The following is a 25000-nucleotide window of genomic DNA, read 5'->3' as shown; positions in this document are numbered from 1 at the left end:
AAAAACATCCCATGCAGCCCCATTGACGTGAAGAGACTCTCAGCTTCTACGGGTAAATGCATTGACGCTCCGGGAATGTATGAGAAGTTCGAGTCAGTTGATTTGTGATAAGCTGATTCTGAATGAACTCGTCTTCCAGATGAACATGTTCTAACACATTTGTAGTCAATTAAATTTTAACACAACTGTACATATTTGACCATTTAATTTTTGACGTTTTAGGGAAAGCTGAGCTTCACTTGCAGTCTTAGAGAAATCGCAACTGGTCCAAACCTACGGGCTGAGGCAGCACAACCCACTAGCATGCAAGCTAACGTCTTCCTCTGTGTACCTGACACCCAAAATTACAAATAAATGACACTTGTGCATAAGAGTTACAAATGAATGAATGAGAGTTACTTTACATTTGAACTCTTGCTGCTCCGTGTTGATCCGCTGTATTAGAATTGTTTCTGTCACAGCTGGGGAAGCAGACGGAGCTCCTCGTTATATCACTCAGAACGTGGCGTCTCAGGAGGAGCATTTTGAGGCATCTAAGAATTGAGACGGTAGCGTGTAGGATGAGCTTAAACGGCGTCAATGTAGAGTTGTAACACAAGACCCCGAGTGATCTGAGACGGGATCATCAGTGACGCTCCAACGTGTGAAGCTTCTCACATCAGCAGAACTGTGCAGATGTTTAGCTGATGCATCAGTCCAACCATAGAAAGTTTAATATATTATTAACAAACTATTATTATTATGTGTGTTTGTGTACGTGTACGTGTGTGTGTGTGTGGGGGTATGTACAGGGTCTGATCTCGGCTCATGAGCAGTTTAAAGCGACTCTACCCGAGGCTAACAAGGAGCGTGAGGCCATCCAGGCCATTCAGGCTGAGGTTCAGAAGATTGCTCAGTATAATGGCATCAAACTGGGCGGCACGAATCCCTACACCTCCATCACCCCCGCCAGCATCGACAGCAAGTGGGAAAAGGTCAGAAACACACACCTCTTCACACCAAGCTTTCCCTCAGACATGCTGGTGGCACCACTAATTGAAAACCATCCAAGTGCCCTTAAACAAAGTGTTTTCGCCTTTGTTCCAAGCGCTAGCTTGCTAACGTTTAGCGCTGTGTACAGTTGCTGACCTTGTATCTGAATTGGTGTGTGTAGGTGCAGCGGCTGGTTCCTCAGCGTGATGAAGCTCTGCAGGAGGAGCTCAGCCGCCAACAGTCCAACGATCATCTCAGGCGCCAGTTCGCCAACCAGGCCAACATGGTGGGACCCTGGATCCAAAACAAAATGGAGGTACAGACATTATTATCCATTATTGTTAGTAACCAATGTCCTGCGAAATGGTAGCATGTGTGTATTAACTCTGTGTGTGTGTGTGTGTTAACTCTGTGTTTGGGGGTGTTAACTGTGTGTGTGCAGGAGATCGGGCGGATATCGATCGAGATGAACGGTACTCTGGAGGATCAGCTGACTCACCTGAGTGAGTACGAGCAGAGCATCATCGAGTACAAACCCAACATCGAGCAGCTGGAGGGAAACCATCAACTCATCCAGGAGGCTCTGATCTTCGATAATAAATACACTGCTTACACCATGGAGGTACACACACACACACACTCATCCATGTGAGGAGGAACTGTGAGATGTTTCTCCTTCTGGTGCTCTAACGTTCTTTTCTCCTCCAGCATCTGCGTGTTGGGTGGGAGCAGCTCCTCACCACCATCGCTCGAACCATCAACGAGATCGAGAACCAGATCCTCACCCGCGATGCCAAAGGAATCAGTCAGGAACAACTGCACGAGTACAGAGCGTCCTTCAACCACTTCGACAAGGTCACACACAAACACACACACACTGTACAGTATACACACACACACACTGTACAGTACACACACACCGTACAAACACACACGTTATACAATGCACACACACTGTACAGTACACACACATTATACAGTACACACACATTATACAGTACACACACTACAGTACACACACACTAAAAGATTGTTTATGTATCAGCTGGTTCTCACTGCTTAATTTGAATGTAAATCTTGTACATCTTGATCATTTCAAATCATCCATCAAATCATCAATCCATTATTAATATAATATCGTCAATCGTTTCTCTTCATTCCATTGCTTTATTTTGATGTTTGTCTTTTTGTCTCCACCTCCATCTTTCCACGCCATCATGGTGTCGCCCATCTCCACCCGCATTTCATCCTGCTCTTGTTTTGATTGGTGGTTGGGTTGTGACGTGTGCTGTGATTGGCCGGCTGCAGGATCACAGCGGCGCTTTAATTGCTGAGGAATTTAAGGCCTGTTTGATCAGCCTGGGTTACGACGTGGAGAACGACAAACAGGTAACGAGAACAGACAGAGCCCGGCGGCTCTCCTGTGCCCGCCGTGGTGCCGCCTGCTCTGCCATGCCCCCCCCCCCCCCCCCCCCCCCCCCTTGTGTCGCAGTGCTGCTCAGTGCTGATGTTCTCTAAATGCTGCTTTTATGTTCTGTTTGTTTCTTCATCTTCCTTCTTCATAACGGCGTAACGCTGCTCACTTCCTGTGGCTGCTTCCTCCATTCTCTCTGTCTCTCTCTCTCTCTCTCTCCATCCTCGTCCTGGCTGTCCCGCCGAACAGAAACGCACGGGGATCATGGATACGGACGATTTCCGCACTCTGCTCATTTCCACCGGCACCAGTCTGGTACTGCTGAATCTGCTTCAGTCTTTTTACACTGAGCGATTGTTTTAGTTTGCTTTCTCCTGCCCCCCCGTCCACATATCTCTTCCTCCCCATCACAACAATGTTTCAAAAATTAATTTATAAAAATAATGTTAAATTACCACAAAATTCAAATGTTTTGTTTGTCTTTTTAACTGCATTTTGCATTTCCCCTTTTTCTACCAACCTAGTCATATCTAATTCCTCCATATCTACCGCCCTCGCCGCTGCAGTCCCCCACCCTGCCCAAGGACAATTGTAGACCATCACACGCCCCCTCTGACCGCTTCTTTTTACCTGCCAGAGAGTCTCGCAGAGAGCGGTAACACGTACGGATAGTTGTGCACCGCTGTTTGTGAATCAACCATCTTTGTACAGACGCCTCGGCCAGCCAGCAGAGGGCGCAATCACAGCAGCAATAAGGAGTGTAATGTGTGTATCTCCGTCTGTGTGGATGTTCGGCTGGTCAATACTGCTGCTGCAGCGTCTCCTGCTGTCTGGTTGAGGCACCTGCACCAGTGGTGGATAAATATTTCAGTACAGCGTGTTCCTCTGTACGTGGTTAGGCTCTGTAAAGGAACCTGCTGTTGAGAAGAAAAATTCGGGAGTTTCACACCTGTCAGAGGGTGCATGTGCTAGTCTGAGCGGTCCTGCATGGACAGTGAGGGGTGTTTGGACTACCTAAGTTTGGGCACCTGTGATATCAGTAGTGTAGGTTCTGAAATGAGTTTGGTCTGGATTGGGTTGACCCTCTGACCCCTTGTTGCCAGGGTGACGCTGAATTCAATCGCATCATGGGCATAGTCGACCCCAACAACAGCGGCGCTGTGACCTTCCAGGCCTTCATCGACTTTATGTCCCGGGAAACCACGGATACGGACACCGCCGACCAGGTCATCGCCTCCTTCAAGATCCTCGCTGGGGACAAAGTAAGTGTGTGTGTGTGTGTGTGTGTCTGTGTGTCTGTGTGTGTGTGAGAGAATAGCTTATCCTAAATTTGGGTACTGGAACCGTGTACTGAGTTAGCGTACAGGATCAGAGCACAGCGCTTCTGCACCCTGTATTTTTGGTGCTGGAACTAAAACTCACCATTTTTTTGATACTGGACCTGAAAGATCCGATACTGGACTGGTGGCCAGTACAAGAGAAACAGTTCTCGTTTCCTGGTATTGATTTGTGGTACTGTGGGCAGTGGAAAAGGGTCTAAAGGACTAGAACTGTGGGACACCGTAATGTCCTCTGAGGAACCTGTTAATGTGAACGACTGTAGATCAGAACCAAAACCAGAAGGTTGTGGTGAGTGAGAGCAGTAAACATTAATTCTAACCCCCCCACCCTCCTTTGTGTAGAACTACATCACGGCGGAGGAGTTGAGACGCGAGCTGCCACCGGATCAGGCCGAGTACTGCATCTCCCGCATGGCGCCGTACAGAGGGAGTGACGCCGTACCCGGTGCCCTCGACTACATGTCCTTCTCTACCGCTCTCTACGGAGAGAGCGACCTGTAAAGGGCGTCGACCCCACTCTGTCCTCCATCTCCACATCCTGCTCCGCCCCTCCATCTTCACATCCTTCCTGTCCTCCTTCTCTCCTACGTCAGAGGAGGGGCCGACATCAAAGGGACTAAAAGCACACCTAAGGACGTGGCCTGGTGGGGCAGGGCCGGAATTCATTCTGAGCGTTTGCGTGCGAGTGTGTGTGTGTGTGCGCGAGTGTTTGCTGATTGAAACAGGAAGTGTGGGTGGTGTGCAGGTTATGAGACGGAGGCGACTGGGTTCTAATTCACGTTCTTTCCGGCTTCGCTTTTTGTTTTTTTGTTTTTTTTTCAGCGAATGAAAATCTTTCTAATTTAGTCATTATCAGTTTCTCACCAGCAGGAGGCGCAAGAATCGGGTGAATCAGGGCAGTAATTAACAAATTAATAAGTGATTAATGAGAGGTGTGACCGTGGTGCTGTAGAGAGTTCTGCGTTGGAGTTCCAGACTGATACGCCGGCGTGGCGTACCCATTCTACGTGCTTATATTTTCCTCGTGTATTCCGGGGGTGGGTGGGGCTTAGGTTACAGGATTAGTAGATGAGTAGGATTAAAGGAATCAGGTTTGGGTAAAGGAGAGGATGGACGAGGACGAGTTTGGTTGGATTTTTCTGGATGGACGTGTGCGTGTGCGTGCGTGTGTGTGTGTGTGTGTGTGTGTGTGTGTTACGTCTAGAATGGTGTGTTCCGGTTTTTCCGTGCTGTACATACTCGTTGTGTTTCCGCTACACACACAGTCGAATAAACCGTAACGCAGACGCTTTATATCCGGCATCATTAAATAATAATACTGCGCTACACCGGGCATGTGCCGACCGATATTTCACTTTCATATCACGATATTTCTAACTTTGTATCACGGTTTACGATACTAGCGCGGTTTTGTATAGAAAATTTTACAAACGTTCCTCTGTCCAAGTTTGGCCGTTATTCTACTAACGGATGCTTTAAATATCCAAAAGCAGAGACTCTTCCATATTTTTACCTGCCCGTTTCCCCCTCGTTAGGCTGCCCGAGTAGCGACGTTTGAAATGTAACGCAGCCGATTCTATTTTTATAAGGAAGAACCTTCGACAGACCCCCGTTAGCGATATTACCCGCCATGATTCCACAATACAGCTGTAGATCGTTTCGCCAGCGCTCGGCACATGCCGCCGTTATACTATTCGTAGGTTTGGATTTGGGGGCGGAGCTGCGTAATCAGCACAACTCCCACCTGTAGCATGCTCCTCCTCCAATCAGCTTCTCCAGAACTGAACATGTGACCCAAGAGAATGACACCAAAAGGGTGATAATGAAACGAGTGTGATTGTACTGGGGACCGAGGGGGGAGGAAAGGAAATGGGAGGGGTGGGGTGGGGTGGGCGGAGTCTTAATGAACATTCCATGATGTCTTAATGATAAATTGCTGTTTAACGATCTATGCAAATCATCATTTAATATCCAACAGTGAGTCAGAATGACTGGGTGAATTTAACTGTACTGGTGACATGGTGAATAAAAGAGAAGTGGCGGAGGAACCACAGCGCCCCCTGTCTGTCTGTCTCTCTGAGCGTCTGTCTGTTACTGATTTTAAATTCGGCCGGATACATCACCACATGATCAAAAGTATGCAGACACAAATAATGTCAGACTCGATTCAGAAACATGACTGCAGGGATTCACTTTTTTCCCCCAAGGCTGAGCTCCAGGCACTGATCATTGCACTGACTTTCACTGTAATAACATGTAGCAAGTGCAGCAGTGTTGTTGGGATTTGTTTTGGTTAATTTTATTAGTGAACAGCACTGCTGCACCTGCTACAGCAGCATTAGAACACACACACACACACACACACAGGTCCTGATCCTTTTCCTGCAGCTTTATGTTTTACATAAACACACACATTCCCTGTCCGTTCTACTTCCTGTCATCTCTCTCTCTCTCTCTCTCTCTCTCTCTCTCTCTCTCTCTCTCTCTCTCTCTCTCTCTCTCTCTGTGTGTGTGTCACTAGATGGCGACATTAAGATGTTTAATTTTCTTACGAGTGTGATTGTGTGTTATTGTGTGTGTGCGCGCGCGCGCAGTGGAACTGTTTTCCTGGTTATCATGACAACGCGTTACTCAATGAGTGGTTCTGTATTACACTAATGTTCCTGCGACAAACATCAGACTCAGCCGAGTGTATGTGTGTGGACTTAAATGGTCAAATCTGAAGTTTTCCAGAACCCAGTTCAGTTCTGAGACTCTTACCATGAATCAAATATCAAAGGCATCCAGTAATAAACTTGGGTTTCAAGCATCATGAAGCAACTAACAGAGTTCTGAAGCTGAGCATGTAGAATGTGCGCCAGGCCCTTTGTCCAACATCAGTGTCTCACCTCACAAACACTCTAAAGCACACTAAAAAAAAATTGTTTAGCATTGTTTACCGATGCAGGTTCTGCTGATGTACTGACTGATACATGGTAAGTTCTGTTCCAGACGTTCTTTGATGGTTCCATCGCTGCTCGTGAACTTTGAAGCTCCTCGGAGACTGTGCAGGACCACGCAGGACTAACATGAGAACAGAGAAGATCAAAGCCCTTGCTCTCAAAACGTTTTAACGAGTGCCGTGAACGTGAACCAGCTCTCACAACCAGCGAGTTGCTGCCAATCGGAGCGCGGGGAGGAACCCGGAACATGCCAACCAGCAGACTGCGTGCACCCCCACCCGAAAATAGGGTAACGTCAGGGGTTCAGACGGAGCCTGAAAGTCCAGCTCAGCTGAATTCATGGTGTCTGTTCTTCTCAGCATCATGAGTAGTGTTTATCAGAATGTGTGGAATGTACCACTCGACACCCCCCCCCCCCCCCTCGCCCCGGCGCCCCCACATGTTCCCCTCTGTTGATTTTACAGGTTTTTTTGCAGAACTGAGACCAAATAAAAGCTCTGGTCAGAGTTTCTCACGGGTCTGATTTAACCCAGATGATCAGATCTGTTCTGGAGAAACGCTCACGTTCACCCACAGTGAATAAAACCAGCCAGTCATGGTGAATATGGACACGGTTAGAATGTGATGCTGTAACACACTCCAAAATTATTGAGAAATGCTCTTTTTGAACTAATTAATTCTCTGATGAAGTTTGGAACGCAGTAGAGAGCCACAGCCCATCATTGCTTGTACAGACTGATTCTCTTATTCTGGAGTCTGTTACGGCATCAAATTCTAAACCTGTTTCCATTTACAAACTAGAATGAAGTTGATCAGTGAAACATTGGAAATCTTTTGTTTCTACTTTTATTAGTTAAATAAAGATTGAAGAGAATGAAACACATCACACATTCTTCCTTATACTGACTTTTACTAAACGACTCTGGAAATGTGGTTTATATAAACGATTTAGTTTCTCAGACGTTTATAAACTTCATCTCACAGAGAAGAAACACTGAAACGCTGGAAGGAAAAAAACATTCCATGAAATCCCAGAGGCATTGTGGGACAAGGGAGGGCTAAAAACAGAAGCAACAGCAGTTACACTACATGGCTAGGAGCATCTACACCACCCCCCACACACACACGTTTTTATTTACACACAACAATAATAATAGACACATAAAATCAATCGTACAACCTCCACAGGAGATCTGGACAGACCCGCTCTTATTAAAGACTGTTAGCCTGGCGATAACACCAGGATACCAGGTAAGTTTGTTTCTATTGTGGCATGGAAACATCTAGAAGCAACAACAGCTCAGCCATGATTTACCCAAGCTAACAAAACTGCTAAAATCACATTTCTACTATGAAACACCTACTATTGTGTTCCTGGAACCGCCAATGCTTAATGCCAACCACTGGCTGTAGAAGTGTAAAGCACACCAGCATTTGGTCTCTAGTGCATACATGATCCCTAAAGGCATGAATTACAGGATGAGAATCTCATTCTATAACAAACGGTTTCATTTAAAGAATTTCAGGAAGAGAATCTTTCCTGTCTCAGCACAAAGTGTGGAAGAACCGAGTCGTGACCTCGACCACGTCCAGCTGTAGTGAACTGAAATGGTGACTTGTGAGTCAGACCTCCCAGCCTTACTGTCATTAATCCTTCAGATGGAGTCATGTTCTAAAATCCAGCGGGTGTAGGACTGTGTGAACGTGTGGGGTCGTTCAGATGAACCAGATGCTGGTCACCGGCGGTTCTGGTACAGGAAGTGTGCAGTGTGGTGTGCTGACCGTCCGGCTGAATGTTTGGCACCGAGTGTGGTTTAACTGGACGTGTGTCAGTCTGAGGTCTGATCACGTTTCATCTCAGTCTGTGATTAATCATAAATATAATTGAAGCTGAACTCTGTGGTTCTGAATCTTCTGGTGACTGAAGTGATTTACAGTGAAACGTCGAGAGAAATAAAATCCCTACAGATACAGGACAGGAACATTAGCAGGAAAACATCTGGATAAAAACACGTGTTTACTGACGGGAGGAATAGAAACAGAAACAAACACAGACACGACCTCAGGAAATTCAGTTCTGTTCTTTTTAGTAGACGACTGAAGTTTCAACATTCTATTATATATTAAAAATTCTACTTTATATTATTAATTCTATTATATAATATTAATTATTTTGTATATTATTAATATTATTCTATATCATCACCTGAAACAACATTGTTCTTTAAAAAAAATCTTGTTTAATTCGTGTGAAAATAATTAGTTTTTTTGCTGTGATGATGTGACGGATGTTGAACGTAAACAATAATAAAATTGTTGATGTAAAAATGGAAATTTATAATTTTACACACAAATTTCTGCCAGTCTGAAATACAATATGTTTGATAATTATGGGTTCAGACTCGTTCCAAAATTACACCAGTGATATTAAGTAATCAAACCACGTCACACACACACACACACACATTTTACACACTTCATTTGAGTGTAGTACAATGAAAACACACAAACACACAAAATATAATTATTTTCTTTTCTTTACTTCTATAACGCTCTGTTTTCTATCCACACATTTATTTTTTACACTCACGCTGCTCCAGTTGGCCGTGCATGAAGGAGAGTGGTGGCGGTACTGGTATGAGGAACAAAAAAATGTTGAGAGAGTAGCGTGTTCCTCCGTACGCTCTGAGACTCTCTGTTTACGACCCTCGGCGGTTCCTGAGTGTTTGGAACGTTGTGGTTACAGGGCTCATGGGAACTGAAGTGTTGCACAACAGCAGCTTTTTGAAACTGAAAACCTCCTCCTGCTGATAAGAGCAGTGAAAACGCTTTTCCCTAAATTCTGTCCTGAGGGAGCAGTGCAGGTAAACATCTGGGCTGCTGTTAGACTGCATTCAAACAAATAAAGCAGTTTTTTGGGTTGGTGCATGTGACTGTGAGAGAACAACCTTCACTGCACTGATTTATCATGTTTAGCTTATAAAGTAAGTTAGTAATTTCCCAGATTTATCCAGCTTATACTGTGGGTGCTGTACAGCAATGTGGGAGTTTGGTATGTTCTCCAGATTTACTTTTGGTATTTTGGTTTTTCTTCTGTTTTCCAAAAACATGCAAAAGATGATCGACTGCTTCTGAGTCCTGCAAGCTGTGAGGGAGTGAGTGAGTAAATGAGGAAGTGAGTCTCAGATCAGACTAATTTGGATTGATGATTTCCAGAAAAACACAACCTGACCTCGCATCAACACTTATTTTAGGGAATTCCTTCTCCTGTTTTGGCTCTACAGAGATGATTTGGTTAGTTTGGTATTAAAAAACAGTGCTGCACAGAGCCCTGACCTCAACCACATCTAACAACAATGAATTGGAACTGTGAGCCAGTCCTAATCACAACCATCAGTTAGTAACATAACCTCACTAACGCCCAAAATGGAAACGAATCCCAGCAGCAATATTCCAAAATCTAGAGAAAAGCAGTAAAGTAAACCAGGTCAGGATCAATGTTTGTATTTATGCTTGTAGTTATAAGATGTATTCAGTGTCCACATACTTTTGGCCATGTAGTGCACTGTGGAAATGTAGGTTTCTTTTTCAAAACCTCATTAAATTAAAAACAGCTGATAATGTTCCATTATGGGATTTATTTGCTGTAATGGGGTTTTATGGGAATACTGGTGTTGCTCATACACAGTCTGGCGGCTGGATGGTCCGGATCTCCTTATATGGAAAAAAATTATTCTGCACCATGGCAACAAGAGGCGTGGTAAAATTTTCTAACCCCCGCCTACACCCATATAAGTACACGGAGTGGGCGGGGCTAAGCGCATGGAGCAGATGTTTGCTCCTCTGAGGAGTTTATAAGCTGATCTCTGACTGACTTCAGTTTATAAATCAGCGACATTCAGCATTAATAACGGATTATAATCATCTTTTATTAACATTTATCACACAGCACAGCACTAAAAACATCAAAAACCAACCAGAAATGAAAGAAATGAGGAAGATTTTCACGCTGTTTTTCATCTTCAGCTCTGTGTCCGGTAAGAAACTCTCACTGATCCGCTTCATCTGTTTATTTTTATTTATTTCTGCACACAAAGATACTTTACTGATCAATAAACCTAAAACTATTGTTTTAGTTTCTGCCTAAACTCACATTCACTCACTTTCACTTGATTAAACTGACTTGTGTTGCGGGATGAAGGGGAGAACGGGGTCGGTTGGTACTGTGTTGTCCTCCTGATCAGCAGGGGGAGCTGTTACCTAAAAACTTTGGAATATTTGCTGTCTCAACATTGTTGCTTGAGCTAGTTTAACTGAAGTTGGTTTGGTTTGGTCAGGCACTTAATTATTAGTTTATCCTGTAATGCAGTCCCTGGGACTCACTGCCCTCAGCCCCTCTGTTGGACCCCTGAGCATGTACTTACTAATGCTCGTATTTATTTCTTGCATGAAAACGTCTTTGGTTCTTACAGGGTTTCAGCAGATTTGTGTTTTTGGACTGTTGTTACTTAAACTAGAGGAAGGTAACGTTCACTATGGAAGCTCTTCTGTAAGTCGCTCTGGATAAAAGTGCCACTAAATTCTAAATGCTAAAGTGTTGCTATTTAGGATTATATGTTAGAAACACAATACAATGTCTTTTTAAAATTGCTTTGTCCTGGTCAGGGTTGAGGTGGGTCAGATTCCCTTGGAATCACTGGGCACAATGCAGTAACACATCCAGGACAGGGCAGCATCCATCCCGGTGCCTCGGCCACCTTCCTCCCCCCCAGTCACAGCCAATCGGGTGCTTGGGATTCAAACCCTGAACCCGAGTGGTAGTGAGATAATGGGCTGGAACGTTTTGAGGGTTAGGAACGTTCTGATTCATCTCTCTGTGTTTATGATGTTTAGGTGGAGACTCGATCCCTCAAGCTCAGAATTTATCCTGGTCATCATTCAACTTCAAAACTCTGCTAACCTGGAACCCCAAACCCATCAACTACTCCTACACTGTAGAGTTCTCCAGGTACATTCATTTACTCACTCCCCCCCGGCCCCCACGTTCTGATCATGATGGTTCTTGTGTGTTGTAGGGTGGGTAAGGACAGACAGAGGAACCCTCACTGTATCCAAATCTCCAGCACCGAGTGTGATCTGACCTACGACCTCAACAACCTTAAATCTGTTTACACTGCTGATGTTCTCTCCGAACCTCTGACCTCTGACCTCATCGAGCTCCCATCATCCCAGTCAAAAAGATTCTGCCCCTATAATGACAGTGAGTGTTTTCATGTACCCACACCTACACACACTGATCATATAAACCACATTCACAGAAAAGTCTGGATGGAAGTAAAAAGAAGAGTGTGTGATGTGTTTCATTCGCTTTAATCTTTATTTAACTGATAAAAGTAGAGAGAAAAAAATTATAATGTGTCACTGAGCGACTTCACTGTAGTTTGTAAATAGAAACACGTTTAGAATCTGATGCTGTAACAGACTCCAGTAAAACAGAACGGGGGCGTGTTCCCCCCTGTGTTCCCCCCTGTGTTCCATCAGCGTTCCTATTCAGTTCTACTGTTTAATGTGTGAGGAACTGAGGACACTGATGGTTGCAGGTTTGTGAGTGGAATTTTTTTCCGTTCTTGCTCGATACGAGACAGTTCATTCTCAGTTCATATTAATTACAGTCTGGATGCTCTTTTTCATATTTGGCACAGAGAACTCAAACACATTAACATGATCACAGCTTTATTATACCAGCTAATAACTGTGTGTGTGTGTGTGTGTGTGTGTTTGTGTAGCTGTAATAGGAAGACCCGAGTTCAGGATGAAGGTGGATGAGAATCAGACGCTCACTCTCTTTATTGATGATCAGATCACAGCGCTGTACAGAGATGGTCGACTCCTCACCATCCGAGACATCTTCAACCAGGATCTAAAGTACAAGATCATCTACAACAGAGCCGGGAGCACCGGAACGGTACGGGGGGGCGGGGGGTGGGGGGGTGATGGAGGTTGATGATGATGATGATAATGAAGGTGATGATAATGATAATGTTGATTGCAGAAGGAGTTGGTGGTGAGCAGCAGCGAGGTTCAGATGGTGGATCTAGATCTGAATGAAGGTCACAGTTACTGCTTCAGCATGGCCGTGTTTATTCCCTCTCGCCGAGGAACCAAGAGACTGAGCAGGTGGAGCTCACGCCGGTGTTCACCGTCTCACACTACAGGAACCATCAACGGTGAGAAACTGTTCCAGTAAAACCAGTAATCAGGTCTCATTGGTTGTGAGTTGATTATATTTCCTGTATTTTGGGGTGTAGAGTACGGGCTGATAGTGATGGGCGTGGCTCTCCTCCTGGCGGTGACGGTGTTGATGGTAACGGTGTTGAGCTGCTGCAGACTGAGGAGACGACAGAAGGATTCGGAGGAACAGAGTGACGCCATGACTCAGGTTTAATGAAAATGAATCATGATTAATCTGCTGCCTTACAGTAAGAAGGGTCTGGGTTCGATTTCCTGGTTCTGTCCTTTTTGTGTGAAGTTGTGCATGTTGTCCCCATTCCTGTGGCACCTACAGTCCAAAAACGTGCAGTCAGGATAGCTGTGGGTGATTGTGTGCGAGTGTGAATGAGTGTGTGTGTATCTGCCCTGTGATGGACAATGAATTGGACTGAGACCCTGACCAGGATAAAGCGGTGAATGAATGAGTGAATGATCTGATCACTTTGATGTTTGATTATATTGATGCTGCAGGGTGTAAATGATTATTTATTATTTTTATAGGAATGTTTATATTTATTAAATAATTTATTTTTGTACATTTTTATAAAAATTAATTTTGTTTTGTGTAAAATATGTGAAAGATTTAATTACATGGATTCAAAAAATAAAGTCTGATCATTAATAACAAAATAATGAAATCATTAAATTACACTTTATAACCAAAAGTATTCGGATGGCTAAACGTGAGACAGACGCTTCTCACAAGACTTAAACATGTCTGTGTATGGAAATTTGTGCCTGTTTTGTTGAGGATGACAGCATTTATATGCTGTGAAGTTTGAAGCACATCATTTCCTTTATATCACTTATTTATTACACCTGTTTTTTTATTAGTTTGTGATTTTGGATCTAAAGTTTTTGTTTCCTGTTCAAATTTGAAGGATGAAAAAATGAAAGGTGATGGGCGTGGCTCTCCTCGTGTTCACCAGCGTTTAAATAAAAACGAGTTCCAAGATAAAAGAGGACGGGGGTTTAATTTTATTTTATTTAAATGTTTGTAAACATGATAAATGTCTCGTCCTTCATCAGCAGTCCTTCTTTATCAACAGACACTCCAGAACCTCAGGGCAGTGCCGGCTCACTGATCAGAAGGTTGCTGGTTCAATTCCCATCACTGCCAAGTTACCAGTGTTGGGCCCCTGAGCGAGGCCCTTGACCTGCTGCTCTGTAACTCCAGACGTAACAGCAAAAATCCACAAATAATCCAGTAACAATCACAGAACCTCCATCACACAGGAAGTCTCTCTGAGAGACACACATCACTTCCTCTGTTACAGAGAAATCACACACACACACACACACACACACACACACACACTCTCTCAAACACACACTGATTCATGATCCGAACTGGACCGTGTCGGCTGTGATGCGTTTAAACTCGTAGTTTCCTCGACCGTCCATGTGCAGATAAAACTACAACACAAGCACAATGAGAGTAAATACAGTCAGACGAAATCATTTATTATCTTTTATATATATATATTACTATATTAAATTACATTATTATATTAAATTATATTATTATATTAAAATATATTATTATATTAAAGCTGCACTGCTCGATTATTTCATCAGTCTTATGTGAACAGTTTCTGCAGAAACTGAAACACGTGATTTTAGTGAGTAGGTGTGTTGGGGTGTCCGAATAGTTTTGTCCACACAGCGCATCAGTAATGTGGGTTTGAACCACACAGTCTGAGGCAGTGCAGCTTTAGTACGTCTGATTGTAGGGAGGAGGACGATGGTACCTCGTGGTGTTTCCATAGTGATTTACGGTGTGAGACGGTGAAAAGGGTGATGCCCACCTGAAACACACACACAGATTATATACACTATACACACCTGTCATTAATGTTATATATACGTTATACACATCTATTATAAGTGTTTATTACCTTCCTGCAGTGACTGTACATGAAATCCTCTACATCCACACTCACTGCGCTCGTACACTCGTCCAAAATAGCAAACTGAGGTTTGTGGTAGAAGAGTCGTGCCATCTACACCCCAAAAAAACCAATAAAGTTTTAATCTGATTCCATCACACAGGTACGTAAAATCTTCCTCTATCATTTATTTTGTCTGCCAGAACTCAAAGCTTTTAAAATCGTAATGTTTTAAAGTGCATGAACAACGGGCCTCCTCCAGCAGACACTCCAGAGAGCTGGAGGAACTCACTACACTCTCTGTACTCCTCCATTAGTCCTACTAATACCTCAACTAGCAAACAGGAGGCACTGTTACACAAAATCATCTTAAACCTTTCATAATGAGGATCAGGAACCAGTCGATAAGATCTGATGTGAATGAGAGACAATGTTTGAAATCTTACAGCCATCCTCTGTTTCTCTCCTCCACTCAGAACATCCATCCAGTCCTGCACACTCTCCCATCCGCCCTCTCGCTCCAAAATGTGTCCCAGCTGAACCTTATCCAGGTAATCCTTTAGCACCTGCACACACACACACACACACAGTGGTTTCATCACTGGTATAGCTAGTACACCTGAGGGTACTGGGATATATCCAATATAGTGGAGATTTATACCTCAGTTGTTCTCATTACCTTCCAGCTTTCTACTCGAGTTACTCAATAAACACAGTATTTTCTTAAACATTTAAAATCAGTGGGGTCCAATAAACTAAAAACAACAATAATTTTGTTTTTATTATTAACGTTATTATTATTCGATTTGCTGGTGATGTGGATTTCTGGCGCCATCTTGTGGTTAAGAGTGGAACTGCATATAATTAAACGGCTGAATCTGCAGTCGCACCTTAATTCTGTACTAAACTCTTCGATACTGGAATAATCATAAATCAAATGAGCTGAATTGAGAGGAGAAAGCTCGGAATACAGTCAGACAAAAACATTTATTTTATATTATTAATTATATTATTAATTAATTATATTATAGGTTTGTTGATTTACCTGATCAGAGATTCCTTTCTGCTTGTTTTGAGTATCGGGGTAAATCACCTGATCCCTCAGTGAACCCAAAGTCATGTACGGTCTCTAAACAGAACAGAAACAAAAACACTTCCTGTTTATTATTGTATTAATAAAGTGTCCACATACTTTTGAGCTGTATAGTGTTACATCGCAGTGAGAGTTCAGTATTTTATTACCTGAGGAACGTAGAAGAGTTTTCCTCTGTCTGGTTTGGTAAGTCGTCCTCCGAACAGAGGCCACAACTGAAACAAACACTTTATTATCTCAGTATTTATTCATTTATTTATTTAATGTAATGAGCGAATAATAAATATATTACATTACTATATTATTATACTTTCACCTCTCCTAAAATTCGGAATAAGGAGCTCTTTCCACAGCCATTTGGTCCACACACCAGCACATTAGTACCTGACAGCACCTGAAGATACAGAAATAACAAACAACGATACACCAGATTTATTCAAACAACAGCATGGCACAAAGCTTCCAATTTATTTATCTTTTACACAAAACCTCTAATGTTACATCAAGCTTTTATAAATAAAAATATACAGTGTATCACAAAAGTGAGTACACCCCTCACATTTCTGCAAATATTTTGTTATATCTTTTCATGGGACAACACTATAGACATGAAACTTGGATATAACTTAGAGTAGTCAGTGTACAACTTGTATAGCAGTGTAGATTTACTGTCTTCTGAAAATAACTCAACACACAGCCATTAATGTCTAAATAGCTGCAACATAAGTGAGTACACCCCACAGTGAACATGTCCAAATTGTGCCCAAAGTGTCAATATTTTGTGTGACCACCATTATTATCCAGCACTGCCTTAACCCTCCTGGGCATGGAATTCACCAGAGCTGCACAGGTTGCTACTGGAATCCTCTTCCACTCCTCCATGATGACATCACGGAGCTGGTGGATGTTAGACACCTTGAACACCTTCCACTTGAGGATGCGCCACAGGTGCTCAATTGGGTTTAGTCCATCACCTTTACCTTCAGCTTCCTCAGCAAGGCAGTTGTCATCTTGGAGGTTGTGTTTGGGGTCGTTATCCTGTTGGAAAACTGCCATGAGGCCCAGTTTTCGAAGGGAGGGGATCATGCTCTGTTTCAGAATGTCACAGTACATGTTGGAATTCATGTTTCCCTCAATGAACTGCAGCTCCCCAGTGCCAGCAACACTCATGCAGCCCAAGACCATGATGCTACCACCACCATGCTTGACTGTAGGCAAGATACAGTTGTCTTGGTACTTCTCACCAGGGCGCCGCCACACATGCTGGACACCATCTGAGCCAAACAAGTTTATCTTGGTCTCGTCAGACCACAGGGCATTCCAGTAATCCATGTTCTTGGACTGCTTGTCTTCAGCAAACTGTTTGCGGGCTTTCTTCTGCGTCATCTTCCTTCTGGGATGATGACCATGCAGACCGAGTTGATGCAGTGTGCGGCGTATGGTCTGAGCACTGACAGGCTGACCTCCCACGTCTTCAACCTCTGCAGCAATGCTGGCAGCACTCGTGTCTATTTTTTAAAGCCAACCTCTGGATATGACGCCGAACACGTGGACTCGACTTCTTTGGTCGACCCTGGCGAAGCCTGTTCCGAGTGGAACCTGTCCTGGAAAACCGCTGTATGACCTTGGCCACCATGCTGTAGCTCAGTTTCAGGGTGTTAGCAATCTTCTTATAGCCCAGGCCATCTTTGTGGAGAGCAACAATTCTATTTCTCACATCCTCAGAGAGTTCTTTGCCATGAGGTGCCATGTTGAATATCCAGTGGCCAGTATAAGAGAATTGTACCCAAAACACCAAATTTAACACCTGGGACCATGACACATTACACCAGGGAGGGACAACGACACATTTGGGCACAATTTGGACATGTTCACTGTGGGGTGTACTCACTTATGTTGCCAGCCATTTAGATATTAATGGCTGTGTGTTGAGTTATTTTCAGAAGACAGTAAATCTACACTGCTATACAAGCTGTACACTGACTACTCTAAGTTATATCCAAGTTTCATGTCTATAGTGTTGTCCCATGAAAAGATATAATGAAATATTTGCAGAAATGTGAGGGGTGTACTTACTTTTGTGATACACTGTATTTATTTAACATAGTGCTTTAAACACCCAGCGTAGGGATCCTCCACCCTGAGCTCCCAGTGTAAAAAATATTTAAGTTTCTTTTAAATCCACTTTTTAGATTTTTTATTTAGTGGAAAATTTGCCATTATTAAAAAAATCTCCCAATCTGATGAGTATCACGTACAGAGAGTCACGCACTGCTTTCCGTTATTCACCGTCTCTGTGCAGCGCCTCCACCAGCCAGCAGAGGTCGCAAAAAACAGCACCAGATTCATGACTTGAGTTCATAGGACTAATTTAATACAGTAAAATATTAAATTAAACTGAATAAAGCGATTAATCAGAATGAATGTAAATACTGTGTAGCGTTCATTAAACCGCATCTTTATAATATTTAAATGAATTAATTATAAAAATTGTAACGTTGTGTTAGTTATTGATGTTTCCACTTTAATGTTTTGTAAAGAAATGTAAAATTAAATAAATTCAACATTTTCATTTTGTTTTACATAAATGAAACACTTAATATTTTAATTTTATTTTATGCTACAGTTTAAAAGAAGAAACTTCACCCACCTGAAAGGATAAATCCTGGATAAGGACGTCACCATTAGGGGTCACCAGAGGAACGTGTTCAAACCTGAGAACGTAAACATCATTCATTATATGCTAACGTTATTTGTTAAACCATGTTTAGCTCTCACAGTTTTATTATAATCACCGGCAAAAAACCCACACAGTCCTTCGTTATGCCACTTCTTTTTCCCAGACAGTGGCGGATTCTCACATTAAGCTTTAAGATGTATGGAGAAACACACTACACTCTCTGTATTCCTCCACCACTACTCCTGATACCTCAACCAGCCAGCAGGAGGCGCTGCTTCTGCCTTCCAATAATTATACACAATTAATAGATTCTGCAGAGCGCCTGACCACCTGCAGTGGTGGACTATTGTATTCCACAGCTGCACCACCTTATTATGGTCAGAAAAATATGCTGGGTGTTCATAATGTGACTGTGGGGATGCGTGACTTCAGTGTGTGAGATACCAATCCAACAGTTTTAAACTCAGACGTTTGTTCTGAAGGTTTAAGAGTTTTGGTGAAAATAAAGGAGAGTCTGCGTGGATTCACCTGATGATATTATCTGCTATCAGAATTTCTCCCCCTCCAGGAAGCAGATCTGATTTCTGCTCGTCCTCTGAATCTGAAAACGGTGACACAGAAAACCATTTTTACATTTCTCAGACTAAAATATGGTTCATTATTAAACACACACACACACACACACACACACACAGAACTCCAGTAACAACCACAACACATTTTTATCAGAACCGATAAAATCTAATCACCAAATTAACAAAATAATAAAACTGGAGAAACGATGAAACTGAAGCTGCAGCCTGAAGCGACTCAGGAACAGAAAAAACAGGCGACTGAAATCTGCTGAAATCAAACCAGCTCTGTTTAACTGAGTTTAATAAACTGATAATTAAATAAACACAGAGACGGTTGATGTTTTACAGAATGTGTTTTCACTCGAGTTCTCTGTGTGTAATATCACATAACAGAAGGGGGGGGGGGGGGGGGGGGATACTATTCCACAGCACCATAAAACGTGTAAAACTACAGAATAAACTCTTACACACTACACGTTTCTGAGAAATATTCCATTAGTTATGTTCCGTGATCTGCTGAGTTAGTACTGAACGTGATGAGCAGCTCTGATGTGGAACATGGAGACACAAACCTTTTCTGCTGGGTGACACCATGGTTCTCTCATATCTGCCATCGTTTACGTCCTCCAGCACGTCCTGAATCTCACTGATCCTCGCTGTGAAGCTGCAGAGAAACGACACACGTCCATCAGAACGTTTTAATCACAGTACACACAGAGGCACAGGGGGCAATTACTTTTTCACACTGGGGACCTTTTAGTGCTGGATGATTCCCTAACCCTAGATTCAGTAGATCATGTGATCATTTTTGCTATTTGTGATCATCAAGGACAGGGTCTGAATACTTAATAATTATATTTATAGTTTATTTGATGATTTTCACTGATCATCAGGATGTTTATTAAAGTTTCTCTTTAACTTCACAAATTTAATCAGATTCTGTAAAAGTGAAGATTTAATAACGAGGTTTTCAAACTGTTCCGATCTGATCCAAACCAGCAATTATTAATGAGAAAAAAATTATAATTTTTAAATAATCGTCAACAATCACTAATAATCACTTAATAAGTACTAAATATTACTAATAATCATTATTAATCATTAATAATCACTAATAATCACTTAATAATTACTAATTATTACTAATAATCATTAATAATCACTCACCCTGAGAGTCGACTCATCTCTCGACCAGCCAGAACAATTCGTCCTAAAGCCTGAGCCATACTGAGTAACATCCGGCCCGTCTGATAGTACTCCTGCACACACACACACATGCACACACATACACACACACACACATACACACACACACATACACACACACACACACACACACATGCACACACACACACACACACACACACACACACACACACACTATAAAGCGTAGCCGGTGGTGTTGGTGCAGTAATTAAATAATGAATTAAATTGATCTGACCTCCAGTCTCTGAGCATGAGTGCTCTTAGCGACCCTCATGTTCGTCGGATCTAAAAATGGCCGACTGATGACCAGATATCCCACCACGAAGGCCACGTCTGAAAAAACACAAACATAAATAAGTGCCATTAGAGGATCAGTGCTGAGAATGTGGAAAGTTTCTATCATTAAATCATCTATCAGTTTTGTGTTGGTCCAAAACCTTTATTCTCCCTCCCAGTCTTTATCATGAACTCATTCATTCACTCATCTGTAAAATTCTCACATTTTGCTACGATACTATCCATCACACCCAGGGAGAAACGGAAAAAAATGAACTGCTTCAGGTGCTCCACCTACACAGAGAGAGAGCTTTATTCAATCAATCAATCAATCAATCAATCAAGTAATCAATCAGTCAGACTAATGATGATAACGAGTGGGTACCAGTTTGTAGAAGGTGTGGTGGATGATGATCTTCTCTCTCCTGCCACCGTTATAAAACGCGATTTCTTCACTATGACGTCACACAGAACAATCAGACCAATCAGCTGTCAGATCTTTAATTCTTGAAATATTTAATTACGCTCTGTCCTTCAGTTCACGATCAGTAAACAATAATAAACTATAATGAGTGCAGGTGCTAGACTGGCCTGCCTGCAGCCCAGACCTTTAATTTATTAAAGTGTTTAAAGGAAACATGATGGAACACGGTGGTGAACACGCCCCGGTCCCCGCCCCGGTCCCCGTGTGTGTACCTGTTGGTAATGAGGCGAGAGTTGATGTATCGGAACTCCCCCTCGTATTTCTGCTCCGTTACCGTCATTTTCCCGACCGGTCTGCGTAACATCGTCAGTAATGAACCCGAGAGAACCAGATAACTCAGCAAACTCAGCGGACCCTGAACACACACACACACACACACACACACACACACACACACATGTGTACATCCTGACGTGCTCTCAGCCAATCACAGCGCACCGTACTGACACTACCTGAGAACAGAGTGTGTGTGATGAATGAACTCACCTGAACTCCCACACCAGTGGTTAGTTTACAAAGGTAGATGATGATGTCCAGCAGAGGCTGAAAATATAAATAATAACATTTATATACAGAACTTAGTGGCCACTTTATTAGGAACACCTGTCACCTGTATGTAAAAAATCACACAGAAGCCGATCAGGAGCTTCAGTTCATCAAACATCAAACATGAGGATGGAGAAACATCTGATCCAACACATTTACATTTACATCGGCATTTAGCAGACGCTTTTATCCAAAGTGACTTACATTACAGTGACAGTATACAATCTAAGCAATTGAGGGTTAAGGGCCTTGCTCAAGGGCCCAACAGTGGCAACCTGGCAGTGGTGAGGCTTGACCCGGCAACCTTCTGATTACTGTTCCAGTACCTTAACCACTAGGCTACAACTGCCCTACAACACAAGAGTCTCTAAAATTTACACAAAACTGGAGACAAAAAATGTTCATTCAGATCAAAATGACCAGACTGGTTCCTGCTGATAAAACCAATAATAATAATAAATAAAACCAGCGGGAAAACACAGTGATGATCAGATGATGAATGTGGTGGTTTTATAGCGTCCTTAAACTTTGTGCCTACTGATTCTATTGAACTTCTCTGTGTCCACATCATTAACAGAGCTAGTTTAACAGCACATGGAACAGTGTTCTCTCTTGGAGATCAAGTGTTATTTGATTATTAAGCTTCACTGGATTTCTGCAGTGTGTGTGTGTGTGTGTGTGTGTGTGTTTGTGTGTGTGTGTTTCTTACCTTGCTGATGTTGGAGTACAGTTCCACCACACTGTTACAGAACTTCTCCACATCCTGCGTCAGTAACTGATCTGCATTATTTATCCGATTATCCAGATTACTGACCTTATAGTAGGTGAATCCTCTGTGGAAAAAAGTTTTGGGACAATATTAAAGATTTATAATAAATTAAACAGGTTTTATAGACACGACTCCACGTCTGAATCGAGCTCCTGACACATCAAACATCTTTACACATATTTGTTTATATCGGAAAGCTGTAGAATTTGACACTGAAGATCACAGAGGTTCATCTGAAGAAACCTAAAACACTCAGAACTAAAAATCAGAGCAACGGAGGAATCGTGTTTTTTCCAGGATCATGTGGATGGTACATGTCCATCACTGACCCGTGAAAGAGACGCACCAGGATAATTCAGCTCACAATGTACAGAAGGGGGGTTTGGGGGCACTACAATATAAATGCATGATTATGAAGTGTGTGCAGGTGATCTTGTACCTGAGGTAGCGGCTGTACAGATGATTGGTCAGTCTGATGCGAAAGCAGAGTTTCAGTTCGTTTAGTCCAAACTTCAGAAAATTGTTCACTAGTGAGATCTGATCACACAAAACACAGCAGAATCAAATCTCAACATGTTAGTGTGTGGAGAAAGTATGTGGACACCTCCAGCATGTCAAACATGTCTCTGTTAGAGCTGATTCGCTGAACTCTGGGTTCTGTTATTGTGAAACAGAAATATCTCTGAACAACAACAGCTTAGTCTAAAAGCCGCACAAGCTCATAGATCAATAACAAGTGCTAACGCACAGAGCACAGCACCAAAAACATTTATTCTTTGTTTTGGCACTCACTACCAGCTTCCAAACTGCCCCTGGAAGCAACATCAGCATGAATGTTTACCATGAGCTTTTTGGACTGAGATCTTCAAGGTCAAGTAGCTAAATATGAGTCTAAACTAGCCGAGAAGCTACTGGAGTGGAATAAAGAACATCACCACTGGACTCTGTAGCAGTTCAAGCACATACTTTAAAGCATGTCACAAAAAAAAGATTTACTCAGAATTAATTACCAAAACAAAATAAATCCGATGCACATGCAGTACCGATGTTTGGCCACCAGATGCCGCCAGAACATTAAGAACCAATATTTACTGTACTGGTAATTAATACATTTTGTTTTACACAATATAAATGTCATTAATTATTTGTAGCAATTAACTTATAATGAAAATAAAGTAATAATTCATTTAACATTTAATGGTCGTATTATTATTATAATTTTTATCAATAAATCACACTTACAAATGGCATGGCGACGATAAAGTTGAACAAATAACTTTTAAATGCTTTTGTGGATCGTCCAATAATGGCACTGCAAACACACACACACACACACACACACACACACCAAACACACACACATTTTTAAGAAACATTCTATTTGTCTTAGTTACACCCCCTGGACTGGAAAAACTGGTTTTACTGGTTAAATAAGGTGTGTAAATGTTTCTTCCCCCAACACTCACATACAGATAAAAAGTTTACATACACCTGTAGAGCACGTGTGTGTGTGTGTGTGTGTGTGTACTAGAACAGACAGACATTAATGTAGATGGTTGATCTGAGGCTCTGATTTAATTTAAAGCTTTAGAAACGTGGGTTCACATTTAAGCAAACTTCATGTCATGAGCTTAAAGGTCTAATGCAAGAAAATCAGCAACTCAAAGCTCCAGTGGAGCTCAGTGTGAGATTCAGTATCAAGTAATTAGTGTATAATTAAACTTGTTATTAATTATTAATAAATGCTATATATGCTCACCTCTCGATCATGGTGCCATTGTGGATCATCCAGACGTCACAGTAGGTTCGGGCCAAAAGCATCACAGCAATCAGCAGCAAATATCCAGACTACAAACAAAACCAATCAGAAGTGATTAATCACACTGCACAATTTTAATTCAGAAATAAATATTAATAAAAAAATCAGCTTCTTACCTCTTTACAAAAAACCTGTGGCATTAAAATCCTCAGAACTTTATAAATCCTGGAAATAAAAAGTTTATCCATGACACCTTTGTGCTGCCTGTGGTCCTGCTGAAAATTATTTAGTTTAATTAGAGACAGTTTTAATATTAATAATAATAATAATAATAATAATACAAACTTACAGCAGACTGGTTATCTGGTCGTCTTTTATTTCTACAGACAAAAAACATTTACAGTTTTATTATTTATTAGGAGTAAAAAAAAAACTGAATTTTAAAGCTAAATGATGTGACAAATACATGTCACAAATTGTTTATTCGAAATACATATATTTTTATACATACTTGAATATGAATAATTGTAACACAATTAAATGAAATACAAATATTTAAATATATTTCCATAATTATTTTTTTCCATAATTAATAAGAATATCAACAGTATCATATGAAACAACGTAAAGATGTAAATGTGATCTATAGTTTGGAAAATGACTGCAGTAGATCAGACTGAATCAGATCAGATCCACTGAGACTCCTCATGCCGTTCTATCTCACATCATAACATCTAATGTAATAAAATAAAAGCCCAGGAGCAGCTCTTACCCATCGCTGGATT

The 25000-nt window shown here is 42.0% G+C and overlaps 3 protein-coding genes and 1 long non-coding RNA gene across 8 annotated transcripts in view; 3 read left to right on the top strand and 1 right to left on the bottom strand.

The window, feature by feature from the left end:
- The window catches only part of LOC134302641 (alpha-actinin-4), a 27653-nt gene extending 21874 nt beyond the window's left edge, over positions 1-5779 (top strand). For all 3 annotated transcript variants that reach the window (XM_062987807.1, XM_062987806.1, XM_062987808.1), the window contains 7 exons: positions 792-974; positions 1154-1288; positions 1415-1594; positions 1681-1827; positions 2281-2361; positions 3490-3648; positions 4069-5779. In XM_062987807.1, coding sequence (XP_062843877.1) covers positions 792-974; positions 1154-1288; positions 1415-1594; positions 1681-1827; positions 2281-2361; positions 3490-3648; positions 4069-4227 — 1044 coding nt within the window. In that variant the 3' untranslated portion in view covers positions 4228-5779. The remainder of the gene's footprint in view (positions 1-791; positions 975-1153; positions 1289-1414; positions 1595-1680; positions 1828-2280; positions 2362-3489; positions 3649-4068) is intronic.
- Positions 5780-10583: 4804 nt separating this feature from the next.
- Positions 10584-13787, top strand: f3b (coagulation factor IIIb). Its single transcript, XM_062987455.1, has 6 exons — positions 10584-10705; positions 11562-11676; positions 11744-11928; positions 12455-12633; positions 12721-12895; positions 12977-13787. The coding sequence occupies exons 1-6, from the start codon at positions 10651-10653 to the stop codon at positions 13111-13113; spliced, it is 846 nt and encodes a 281-aa protein (XP_062843525.1). The 5' UTR covers positions 10584-10650; the 3' UTR covers positions 13114-13787.
- A 114-nt stretch (positions 13788-13901) lies between these two features.
- LOC134302374 (ATP-binding cassette sub-family D member 3-like) overlaps positions 13902-25000 on the bottom strand; it is an 11202-nt gene continuing 103 nt past the window's right edge. Inside the window, exons 1-22 of the mRNA XM_062987454.1 lie at positions 24992-25000; positions 24392-24504; positions 24216-24304; positions 23699-23768; positions 22896-22993; positions 22397-22520; positions 21628-21684; positions 21354-21496; positions 21043-21112; positions 20882-20951; positions 20617-20714; positions 20343-20434; positions 19748-19839; positions 19129-19201; positions 18571-18634; positions 16237-16314; positions 16070-16135; positions 15873-15956; positions 15274-15393; positions 14837-14941; positions 14690-14746; positions 13902-14354 (exon numbers count right to left, since the gene is read on the bottom strand). The exon at positions 24992-25000 is cut by the window's right edge and continues 103 nt beyond it. Coding sequence (XP_062843524.1) covers positions 14277-14354; positions 14690-14746; positions 14837-14941; positions 15274-15393; positions 15873-15956; positions 16070-16135; positions 16237-16314; positions 18571-18634; positions 19129-19201; positions 19748-19839; positions 20343-20434; positions 20617-20714; positions 20882-20951; positions 21043-21112; positions 21354-21496; positions 21628-21684; positions 22397-22520; positions 22896-22993; positions 23699-23768; positions 24216-24304; positions 24392-24504; positions 24992-25000 — 1850 coding nt within the window. The 3' untranslated portion in view covers positions 13902-14276. The remainder of the gene's footprint in view (positions 14355-14689; positions 14747-14836; positions 14942-15273; positions 15394-15872; positions 15957-16069; positions 16136-16236; positions 16315-18570; positions 18635-19128; positions 19202-19747; positions 19840-20342; positions 20435-20616; positions 20715-20881; positions 20952-21042; positions 21113-21353; positions 21497-21627; positions 21685-22396; positions 22521-22895; positions 22994-23698; positions 23769-24215; positions 24305-24391; positions 24505-24991) is intronic.
- LOC134302376 (uncharacterized) lies at positions 15301-19502 on the top strand. Of its 3 annotated transcripts, none has more exons than XR_010007522.1 (3): positions 15301-15378; positions 18547-18642; positions 18768-19502. It is a non-coding gene; the product is annotated as an uncharacterized LOC134302376 (long non-coding RNA). The 3 variants fall into 3 exon arrangements; XR_010007524.1 differs by having other exon boundaries at positions 18764-19502; XR_010007523.1 differs by having other exon boundaries at positions 18547-19502.

The sequence above is a fragment of the Trichomycterus rosablanca genome, chromosome 25 (genome assembly GCF_030014385.1).
Source record: "Trichomycterus rosablanca isolate fTriRos1 chromosome 25, fTriRos1.hap1, whole genome shotgun sequence".
Taxonomy (NCBI): Eukaryota; Metazoa; Chordata; class Actinopteri; order Siluriformes; family Trichomycteridae; genus Trichomycterus; species Trichomycterus rosablanca.
Note: the sequence above shows the minus strand (reverse complement) of the source record. Positions and strands in the feature narration are given on the sequence as shown.